A 12,287-nucleotide genomic window follows, 5' to 3' on the forward strand; every position below is an offset into this window, starting at 1 on the left:
CAAGTGAGTCAAGAGAGTAGTCATGAGTGTGGTATAAAGAAACACACGTCAGCGTCAGCATAAGGGGTTAGAGGAAGACTGTAGCCTGGAAAAGGCTCTCTGAAGGGATCCATTTGAACAGAGAGAAAATGCAAACCTCTGGGGGTGGTGGGAGGGGACCCTGCAAGCCTGAGGAACAGCCAGTGCAGAGGTGTGGAGGCGGGAATGACATGGTGGGTTCAAGGACCTGCGGGGAGGTCAGTGTGGCTGGAAGAAGTATGCAAGGAGGAGGGGAGTGAGGTCCTGCGAGCACTGGGTGGCGGCTCACAGGCCCTGAAGGCACCTGGAGGGATTTACAACAATGACCGAGAAGTGCTGAGAGGCTCTGGGGAGCGGCAATGTCATCTCTCACAGGTTTGTGGCAGGCTCACTCTGCCTGATGTCTGGAAAACAGACTCGTTCGGACACAAGAGTGAAGCAAGAAAAGTGTCTGGGAGTTTCCACAACAGGTCAGGGGAGAGATGATGATGGGCTGGACAAAAAGGGACAACTTGAGAATAGCTGGACTCAGGTGGGAGGCAACCTCGACAAAAGTAAGAGAAAATACATAAACTATAACTATACGCGTATTGCTTCATGATGTCCTCTGTAGAAACACACTCTGGTCTTCTGTCCTCAAGCCTGTAACCTGGGGATGTTATCAGAGCACCAACAGGACATAATATCCTATCACCTCAGGTCAGTCTCACTAGGTCAGTACTGACTTGCGATAAGGTTGATATACGTTCGAAGTGACAATTCCACAAAAGCGCTCATCTCATGCAAGTTATTAAAGTTTGTGGGCCCAGGGACAGAATTTCCTTTGCAGGTTTGCTATCGTTAAGACATGGTCAAATGTCATGGCCTAAGACATCGGCTTCCCTGGCACCAAGGAAAATGATTCTCTAAATCTACTATCAGAAACAAACAGGAGTATGATTCTGTATGGTTCCATTTATGTAAGAGTCTAGAAAATGCAAACTTGTCTATAAGACAGAAGCAAGTCAGTGGTTGCCTGGAGGCAGGAAAAAGGCAGGAAGGAAGAATTACAGAGGGTGCTGGAGAAACTACTGGAGGTAACAGAAATGTTCATTATCTTGATTGTGGTGAGGGTTTCACAGGTATACACATAAGAGGTCAATTAAGTTCGCAAACTCATCCTAGAAAAAGCGTTACATGCCTCACTGCTGGATATTATCACTATGGTCACCTTTGAAGTACTCCCCTTGGGAAGCTACGCACTGATGCCAGTGCCTAGTCCACCCTTCAAAGCAATTTTGGACTCTTTTGCTGGGATGGCCATCGGAACTGGCATCATATTACAGTTGATGTCCTGAAGGTCATTAAAATGTCTTCCTTTCAAACAACCAAAACGTCCTTCGATAGATGAATGGATAAAGAAGTTGTGGTGTATATACACAATGGAATACTATTCAGCGGTAAGAAAAGATGAAATAGGACCATTTGTGACAACGTGGATGGATCTTGAGATTATAATGCTAAGCGAAATAAGTCAGACAGAAAAAGCAGAGAGCTATATGATTTCACTGATATGTGGTATACAAACCAAAACAACAAAAGAACAAGACAACCAAATGAGAAACAAAAACTCATAGACACAGACAATAGTTTAGTGGTTACCAGAGGGTAAGGGGGTGGGGGGAGGGAGATGAGGGTAAGGGGGATCAAATATATGGTGACGGAAGGAAAACTGACTCTGGGTGGTGAAGACACAGTGGGATTTATAGATGATGTAATACAGAATTATTCACCTGAAATCTATGTAACTTTCCTAACAGTTGTCACCCCAATAAACTTTAATAAAATAAAAAAAAAAAGTCTTCCTTTCAATATTTTCTTTCTCTTTGAATAAAGAAAGAAGTCATTGGGGGCCAGATCAGGTGAGTAGGGAGGGTGTTCCAATACAGTCATTTGTTTACTGGCTAAAACCTCCCTCACAGACAGTGCTGTGTGAGCTGGTGCATTGTCGTGATGCAGGAGCCATGAATTGTTGGCGAAAAGTTCAGGTCGTCTAACTTTTTCACACAGCCTTTTCAGCACTTCCAAATAGTAAACTTGGTTCACTGTTTGTGCAGTTGGTACAAATTCATAATGAATAATCCATCTGATATCAAAAAAAGATTAGCAACATTGTTGCAGTAAGTTCGTGAACTTAATTGTCAGACCTTGTATATCAAAATTGATCAAATTGTAATCATTAAACATGTGCAGTTTATTGTATGCCAGTTACGTCTCAATTAAGTTGGGGCAAAGGTAAAAATATTTTTTAAAATAAAACAACAAAAAAAAATTTAGACCAGACTCATATCCCTGCTAAGATGGCAGACTAGGTACCTGACCACTCTTATAAGGAAAGCAACTATTAGGTTGGTGCAAAAGTAGCTGCAATTTAAAAAATTAAAAATAACTGTAAAAACCGCAATTACTTTTGCACCAACCTAATAGTTTTGTTGTAACATCCTGAAAATGCATCAGAGATCAAATCATCCCCCAAAGAACTGCAAAGAAAACAGCCTTGCACAAAACTTGGCATACACGAGAATGTTCCACTACAAGAAGAGGGAGAGAGGGAGGAAAAGAGTACTGATAAGAAATACATGGGAAAAAAAAATGGCGGCGTGAGGTGAGCCTCTGTAACGCTCCCCTGGAATTTACAACGAATCGGACAACAATAACTCCACAAAGGACTCCTTGCACAGCAGACAGGCAAGACGAAGAGGCCGACTACGGAATTCACCTCCAGGTGGGTGAATCGCGCGAGCAGGGGAGGAGGGAGAGGAGAAGTGCAGAGACGGAGCCGCGCGGGCGCAGGACGCAGACCTAGCCCAGTGCTCGGAGCCCGCTGCACCCGGATCTTCCGCACCTGCGGGAGAGGGAAGGACTCGGACTGCTAGGGCTCCGCTTACGGCCCACAGGGCTGAGGGGGCAGCATACAAAACCGCTGAACCCAACGCTCGCTCACGGCAGACCTCGGAGCAAAGACTGAGGGAAGAGGGCTGAAATCGGTGGTTTAAGCCCTCACTGCCGAGCGGAGAACGGAAGCCCTAGGCACGGAGACTAGCCGCCCCCTCCCTACCCTCCCAGAGCTCGCCCCGCCCCCACCTGCCCGGTGCTAGAAGCGATAAAGTAGCAGTGTCGGATCAAAGGACAGAATATTTGCTGCTCTGAGAACTGTGGACCGCAGACACAGATTCGCAGCTCAACTAGTTCCGGCAAAGGGGAGGGAGCTGTGGAAGCAGGACTGGCTGTGGCGGTGGTCGCCGCCATTGCTCTGGGCCACCTCTCACAACTCACCCCGCCCCTGGCCCCACCTATCTGGGCGGATCCCTGCAGGAGTAAACAGAACTGCTGAAACAAACGGGCTCTGAATCTGGTGCAGAAAGAGCTTTGGAACTCCAAAAGCTCTTCGCATACCTATCAACCTGTTGCAGAAGACACTCCTGTAGATGTCTAGGAAGAGAAATAGTAAATCAGTGATTGCCATGAATAACCAAGGCAACAAGATAGCTCAGAAAGAAAGTGAAAAGTCTCCAGAAAAGGAACTTAGAGATATGGACCTTTGTGATTTAAATGACAGAGAATTCAAGATCGCAATTCTGAAAAAACTGAACGAGATGCAAGAAAACACAGAAAGGCAGTTTAATGAACTCAGAAACACAATCAAAGAACACCATGAGCATTTTACAAAAGAGATTGAAATCTTGAAAAAGAACCAAATAGAATTTCTGGAGATTAAGAACTCAATAGAAGAAATTAACAATAAAATATCCAGCTTAGGTAGTAGAGTTGACCAGATGGAGGAAAGAATCAGTGACATCGAAGATAGGAACCTGGAATTTACACAGAGGGAAGAAGAAAGAGACTTGAGACTTAAAAGAAATGAAAGAACTCTACAAGAACTTTCTGACTCCATCAGAAAGAGCAATATAAGAATAATGGGCATACCAGAAGGAGAAGAAAGAGGGAAGGGAACAGAGAATATATTCAAACAAATCGTTGATGAGAACTTCCCAAACTTGTGGACAGAACTGGATCCTCGAATCCAAGAAGCAAATAGAACACCTAATTACCTCAATCCCAACAGGCCTTCACCAAGGCACATTGTATTGAAGCTGTCTAAAATCAATGATAAAGAAAGAATCCTCAAGGCAGCCAGGGAAAAGAAGACGGTAACTTACAAAGGAAAGCCCATTAGATTATCATCAGATTTTTCAGCAGAAACTCTACAAGCTAGGAGGGAATGGAACCAAATATTCAAACTCTTGAAAGAGAGAAATCATGAGCCAAGAATAATATATCCAGCAAAGATCTCCTTTAGATATGAAGGAGGAATAAAGATCTTTCCAGACATCCAGAAGCTGAGGGAATTTTCTAATACACGACCTACACTACAAGAAATACTAAAGGAGGCTATTAGACCACCATCAACAGGGACAACTTGTGGCAACCGAAACATAAAAAGGGGGAGCGTAAAGGCCTGAACTGGAATATGGGAATAGAGAAAGTAAGCGTACTGAAAAAACTGGAATACTCTAAATATCAAACTTTCTTTTACATAAACTTAAGGGTAACCACTCAAAAAACATCCAAATCTGAAATATATACTGTAATAAAAGAAGAAACAGAGGGAAACATCATAGAATACTACCACACAGAAATAACAGACAACAACAAAAAGGCAAAGAAACAATGGAGACACAGCCTTACCAGAAAACTAAAGACAGAATGACAGGAAATCCTCACATATCAATAATCACCCTGAATGTAAATGGACTGAACTCACCAATAAAGAGACACAGAGTAGCAGATTGGATCAAAAAACTAAACCCAACCATATGCTGCCTACAAGAGACACATCTCAGCTACAAGGACAAGCATAGACTCAAAGTGAAAGGGTGGAAACTGACACTTCAAGCAAATGGTACCCAGAAAAAATCAGGTGTAGCCATAATGATTTCCGATGAAACAGACTTCAGGGTGAAAAAGATAACAAGAGACAAAGATGGACACTTCATAATGGTAAAGGGGACTATACAACAAGAAGACATAACAGTCATCAATATTTATGCCCCCAATCAGGGAGCACCGAAATATACCAAGCAACTACTAACAGAACTAAAGGGAGAAATTGACCAAAACACAATTATACTAGGGGACTTAAATACATCATTGACAGCTATGGATAGATCATCCAAACAGAAGATAAATAACGAAATCGCAGCCCTAAATGACACATTAGATGAATTGGACATAATTGACATATATAGAGCACTTCATCCTAAAACATCAGACTATACATTCTTTTCTAGTGTACATGGAACATTCTCAAGGATAGACCATATATTGGGACACAAAATCAGCCTCAGCAAATTTAAGAAGATTGAAATCATACCAAGCATATTCTCTGATCACAAAGCTTTGAAATTGGATATCAACTGCAAAAAGAAAGCAGGAAAAAACACAAATACATGGACATTAAACAACATACTTTTAAAGAACGACTGGATCAAAGAAGAAATTAGAGGAGAGCTCAAAAGATACATAGAAACAAATGACAATGAAAATACATCCTACCAAAATTTTTGGGATGCCGCGAAAGCAGTTTTAAGAGGGAAATTTATATCATTACAGGCCTATCTCAAGAAACAAGAAAAATCCCAAATAAATAACCTCATGTTACACCTTAAAAAACTAGAAAAAGAAGAACAAGCGAAACCCAAGGTCAGCAGAAGAAAGGAAATAACAAAAATCAGAGCAGAACTAAATGAAATAGAGAACAAAAAGACAATAGAAAAAATTAATGTGACAAAAAGCTGGTTCTTTGAAAAGATTAACAAAATCGACAAACCCTTGGCTAGACTCACTAAGATAAAAAGAGAGAAGACACTAATTAACAAAATCAGAAATGAAAAAGGGGAAGTTATCACGGACACCACAGAAATACAAAGGATTATCCAAGAATACTATGAAGGACTATATGCCACCAAATTTAATAACTTAGAAGAAATGGACAAGTTCTTAGAAACATATAGCCTTCCAAGGCTGAATCATGAAGAACTGGAAAATCTTAACAGGCCGATCACCAGTAACGAAATTGAATCAGTCATCAAAAACCTTCCCAAAATCAAAAGTCCTGGACCAGATGGCTTCACCAGTGAATTCTACCAAACCTTCAAAGAGGATCTAATACCAATCCTGCTCAAACTCTTCCAAAAAATTGAGGAAGAGTCAGTACTCCCTAACTCATTTTATGAGGCCAACATTACCCTGATACCAAAACCTGGTAAGGACAACACAAAAAAAGAAAACTACAGACCTATATCTCTGATGAATACAGATGCTAAAATCCTAAACAAAATTCTAGCAAATCGAATACAACAATGCATTAAAAAGATTATTCATCACGACCAAGTGGGGTTCATCCCCGGGGCACAAGGATGGTTCAACATTCGCAAATCCATCAATGTGATACATCACATAAACAAAATAAAGGACAAAAATCATATGATTATATCAATTGATGCAGAAAAAGCATTTGATAAGATACAACATCCATTTATGATTAAAACACTTACTAAAATTGGTATAGAAGGAAAATACCTCAACATAATAAAGGCCATATACGACAAGCCCTCAGCTAACCTCATAATTAATGGTGAAAAGCTGAAGCCCTTTGCTCTACGTTCAGGAACACGACAAGGTTGTCCCCTATCACCTCTGCTTTTCAACATAGTGTTGGAAGTCCTCGCCAGAGCTATCAGGCAAGAGAAAGAAATAAAAGGCATCCAAATTGGGAATGAAGAAGTTAAATTGTCACTCTTTGCAGATGACATGATGCTATACATAGAAAACCCTAAAGACTCCACCAAAAAGCTATTAGAAACAATCAATGAATATAGTAAAGTTGCTGGCTACAAAATCAATGTACAAAAGTCCATTGCTTTCCTATATACCAACAATGAAATCTCAGAAAAAGAGATAGAAAAAACGATTCCTTTTGCAATTGCAGCAAAAAGAATAAAATACCTAGGAATAAACTTAACCAAGGATGTGAAGGATTTATATGCTGAAAACTATAAGACATTTTTGAAAGAAATTGAAGAAGACACAAAGAAATGGAAAGACATTCCGTGCTCATGGATTGGAAGAATCAACATAGTTAAAATGGCCATATTACCCAAAGCCATATACAGATTTAATGCAATCCCCATTAAAATCCCAATGGCATTTTTTAAAGAAATAGAACAAAAAATCATCAGATTTGTTTGGAACCACAAAAGACCCCGAATAGCCAAAGCAATATTAAAAAAAAAGAACAATACTGGAGGTATCACACTCCCTGATTTTTCCTTGTACTACAGGGCTACAATAATCAAAACAGCTTGGTATTGGCGGAAAAACAGACACATAGACCAATGGAATAGAATTGAGAACCCAGAAATAAAACCACATAAATATGGACAGATAATTTTTGACAAAGAAGCTAAAAACATACAATGGAGGAAAGACAGCCTCTTCAATAAATGGTGCTGGCAGAATTGGATAGCTACGTGCAAAAGAATGAAACTGGACTGCTATCTGTCACCATGTACCAAAATTAATTCAGAATGGATCAAAGACTTAAGCATAAGACCTGACACAATAAACTGCATTGAAGAAAACATAGGTACTAAACTTATGGACCTTGGGTTCAAAGAGCATTTTATGAATTTGACTCCAAAGGCAATGGAAGTAAAAACTAAAATAAACAAATGGGATTATATGAAACTGAAAAGCTTCTGCACAGCAAAAGAAACTATTGACAAAATAATGAGGCAACCAACTGAATGGGAGAAGATTTTCGCAAACAGTTCCTCTGATAAGGGGCTAATATCCAAAATATACAAGGAACTCATGAAACTCAACAACAAAAAAACAAACAACCCAATTGAAAAATGGACAGAGGACCTGAAGAGATATTTCTCCAAAGAGGATATACAAATGGCAAATAGACATATGAAAAAATGCTCAACATCGCTAATCATCAGAGAAATGCAAATGAAAACCACAATGAGATATCACCTCACCCCAGTCAGAATGGCTTTCATCAACAAAACAAATAGTAACAAGTGTTGGAGAGGCTGTGGAGAAAAAGGAACTCTCATACACTGTTGGTGGGAATGCAGACTGGTGCAGCCGCTATGGAAGGCAGTGTGGAGGTTCCTCAAGAAATTACGAATAGAATTACCATATGACCCAGCAATCGCTCTCCTGGGTATCTACCCCAAAAATATAAAAGCATTTCTCTATAGAGACACGTGTACGCCAATGTTCATTGCAGCTTTGTTTACGGTGGCCAAGACATGGAAACAACCAAAATGTCCTTCGATAGATGAATGGATAAAGAAGTTGTGGTACATATACACAATGGAATACTATTCGGCGTTAAGGAAAGATGATATAGGAACATTTGTGACAACATGGATGGATCTCGAGAGAATAATGCTAAGTGAAACAAGTCAGACAGAAAAAGCAGAGAACCCTATGATTTCACTGATATGTGGTATATAAACCAAAAAGAACAAGACAAACAAATGAGAAACAAAAACTCATAGACACAGACAATAATTTAGTGGTTACCAGAGGGTAAGGGGGTGGGGGGTGGGTGATGAGGGTAAAGGGGATCAAATATATGGTGATGGAAGCAGAACTGACTCTGGGTGGTGAACACACAATGGGATTTATAGACGATGTAATACAGAATTGTACACCTGAAATCTATGTAAATTTACTAACAATTGTCACCCCAATAAAATTAATTAAAAAAAAAAAAAAAAAAAAAAAAAAAAGAAATACATGCATATTAATTAAGAAACAGCTCCAGAGTGTGTATCTCCATACACTATTCTTAATAGGACGTAACTATTAAGTGAAATAAGCAAGTTGTAAATGACACAAAAGAATCTACATTTCTATTTGCTCGTACGTACAAAAGTGACTTTATAAGTAAGGAAGTAGTTATAACGGTTATTCATTAGGGAACTAGGCAGATGGGGGACAAAAATAGGACAGAGACTTTTCCCGGTATACCTTTCTTTACCTCCTAGTTTTCTAGCTTCATGAATATGTTGTCTCTTCAAAACAGAAAATTACCCAAGAGTAAATTCAACCAAATATAGATGTCCAAAAACTTTATGAATAGCAGTAACTTTAATGAAAATATTTTGAAAAAATATAAATATATGGAAATGCCATTGTTTGTGCCCTGGAGGACAAAATACCATAAATATACCAATACTTTCCTAATTGACTGATACATAGATTCATTACAATTCCAAATACGCACTGGAAGACTCCAAATAATAACGATAGTAGTACTTCCCAAATTGATATGTACAGCCAATGCAATTTTTTAAAATGATTTACAGAATTGAACAAGCTGACTCTAAAATTTATACTGACATGCGAAGAGCCGGGAACTGCCAAGACATTTATGAAAGCGAAGAATAAGGAGAGATATGCGGTACCAACTATCAATACTAATTATGGTGCTAAATGGCTTCAAATACTTGTGTTTTATAACAATTATGGTAGTTGGCCTTAAAATGATGATTGTCCAGAAAGTCAATTTAATTTACATACTAAGGATACTCAGGTTACTTAACATTTAAGAAAGTTCTACAAACAAAACATCAGATTTGTAATGAGAGAACCTCCTGATTCACTTATAACTTATGGTACTTATTGAAAACTCTCAAATGAAATGACTAACTCATAATTGATCAATATCTATTCAATACTATTCTAAAAAATGACACCAATGAAACATGCAATTTTCCTTTGTGGAATTCAATACTCCTTCCATACTGTAACTTAACAAATAATTAGTCACATTCTGCAATCACCAATTCTCATGGCCATGTAAAGAGCTATATTTGCAAAAGTGGTGTTTTAAACTGAAATAGAGCTTTTATACTGGGAGAAGCAAAGGCCGACTTCTTCTTGCCTAAAGGAGTCAAAGATAGCTGCAACCTAGGAAGTATTTTGGACTTTCGGTCCATAGGTTTTAAAATGTGACCTGAGATTCTCCTACACTTTAAAGTTTAAAAAAAAAAAAAAAAGGCACTGGGAGAGAAGGAAGATGACTGACTAACAGAGAGACAGACAGGGAGAGAGAGATAGACGGACACTGTTAGTCTCTCTTATCCAGAAGCAAAATTTCTCCTATGTTCCTAAGGCATGCTCCAAGAGGCAAAGTCAAAACACTTTTAAGAGGATATTAATACTTGTCAGCCCGATACGTCAGAACACGTCAAAGAGCAAGAGAGTCAACCAGACAGTCTCACCTGGATAGCTACAAGATAAATCAGCTCCCCAAGGGTTGGTAAAAGGCACTGTTTTAATTTGCTGTTCCTGAAGTTTTCCCTAATTAATTCGGTTAAGAGAATAATTGCCTGAAAAGAGAAAAAAAAAACATGTATTATTTCATATGAATCTCTCAGTTCTTTAACCTATATGCAAAAGGCAAGACACTCTACAAAATTCACTGCCCATTTTTAAGAACAAGTTTTCAAATTATTTTCCAACATATGGGCCTTAATCCTGATAAAGGTAAAAATCTATCCGGTGAAATAAACTCTCGTCCACACAGCACTTATCAGTTACCAAGCAGTTTCACGTATCACTGATGCCGTGAGGCACCAGTTGCTCTATCTTTAGACAGAAACTGAGGCTGCGAGAGGTCCAGCAGCTCCCCATGCAGTTTGCTGAAGTGGCCAAGACCTGAACACAGATCTTACCAGGCCAGCTCCGTCGTAGGATCCAGCACACCCCGGTTTGAAAAATTCTTACATTGCATTACACTTTTAAAGGATTCCTTTGAAACTCTGAGAGGAGAAATACTCCACCAAAGTTTCAACGTAATCCACTTTGAAACTCAGCAGCATATTTTATCAGATCTAGTTAATTTCCTAGGAGTCGTGCTAAGAAAATCATATACTCTCATTGCCGGAATTCATACACTACAACACGGGTTAATCCAATCACAGCGTGACCATGAAGTAGAGCACAGTGTCTGTTTCGAACGGTACAGAAAGAATGGCCCCATTCTGAGACTGGAAAATAACGTACCCAAGGTAGTGTGGGAGCACTGCTCTAAAACAGTGGGACTCAAAGTCACAGACAGGACTGTTGCTTACCATCAACGGAGACGTAAGTATAAAAATTGCAAACAAGCATTTGAAAACTTCCAGAGCAATTTGACAGTGATACAACATCCAAGCATGTGATCACTGGTCTCATTTTACAAACAAGAGTGCAGAGGGGTTGGAGTTGCACGTGGGGCCGCTGCACAGTAGTTACGCACTGGAGGCACATTTGGTGACACGGTAGTTTTTTACATGGCTTCATTGTTATAACTGACATGCAACACACCGCCTATATTTCAAGTGTACAATTAGATACAGTTGATACATGTACCTCTGTGAAATCATCACCACAATCCAGATAGCAAGGTGGAACCATACTGTGGAATACTGTTGCACAATAAAAAGGAACAAACTATTGACACATGCCACAACCTGGATGAATCTCCAGAGAACTGTGCTAAATGAAAAAAGCCAATCCCAAAAGGCTACATACCGTACGATGCCATTTCTACAACAGTCTCAAAATGACAAAAATATAGAAATGGACAACAGATTGGCAGTTGCCAGGGGTGGGAGCACAGGGGAGGACACATGACAGAGGGAAGTAGGCATGGTTACGAAAGGGCAGTCTAAGGGATCCTTGTGATAAAACTGTTCTGTGCCTTCACGGTTTGGATGTCGATATCCTGGTTGTAATACTGTAGTGGAGTCCTCCGAGATGTTACCCTTGGGGAAAACTGGAGAAGTACGCACAGTACCTCTCTGTATTATTTCTTACAACCTCATGTGAATCTACAATTAGTATTTCAAAATAAAAGGTGTAATTTTTTTTTTAAGTAAACCTCATACTAAATTCAAAATCCAGATCTAGCTTTCAGCTTCACAAAGCTAGCGACAGGAATTTATAACATTTCTCCATTTTATAATCCACTGGCTTTTTGTGTCAGTCAGTATGTATCACTGGAAATTAAAAAAAAAAAACATTTTAATGCTGCAGATCCTTAAAGAAATAAAACTGTCTGAACTGCCCCCAGCATAATAGAAATTGCTTTGGAGCTCAGTGTCTTATAAATAGACACATATCAGATAATCTATGCTAATAATGCCACAGCAATCTGACAT

The 12,287-nt window shown here is 39.3% G+C and overlaps 1 protein-coding gene across 6 annotated transcripts in view; it reads right to left on the reverse strand.

Annotated features, from left to right (window-relative positions):
* Window positions 1-12,287, reverse strand: part of ULK4 (unc-51 like kinase 4) — a 386,569-nt gene that overhangs the window by 312,590 nt on the left and 61,692 nt on the right. For all 6 annotated transcript variants that reach the window (XR_013994883.1, XR_013994884.1, XM_081072450.1 and 3 more), the window contains one exon: window positions 10,365-10,472. Coding sequence is in view for 4 of the 6 variants with exons in the window: in XM_081072450.1 (XP_080928576.1) it covers window positions 10,365-10,472 (108 nt within the window). In the remaining 2 variants the exon portion in view is untranslated. The remainder of the gene's footprint in view (window positions 1-10,364; window positions 10,473-12,287) is intronic.

This window comes from Rhinolophus hipposideros (genome assembly GCF_964194185.1).
Source record: "Rhinolophus hipposideros genome assembly, chromosome: 14".
Classification (NCBI taxonomy): Eukaryota; Metazoa; Chordata; class Mammalia; order Chiroptera; family Rhinolophidae; genus Rhinolophus; species Rhinolophus hipposideros.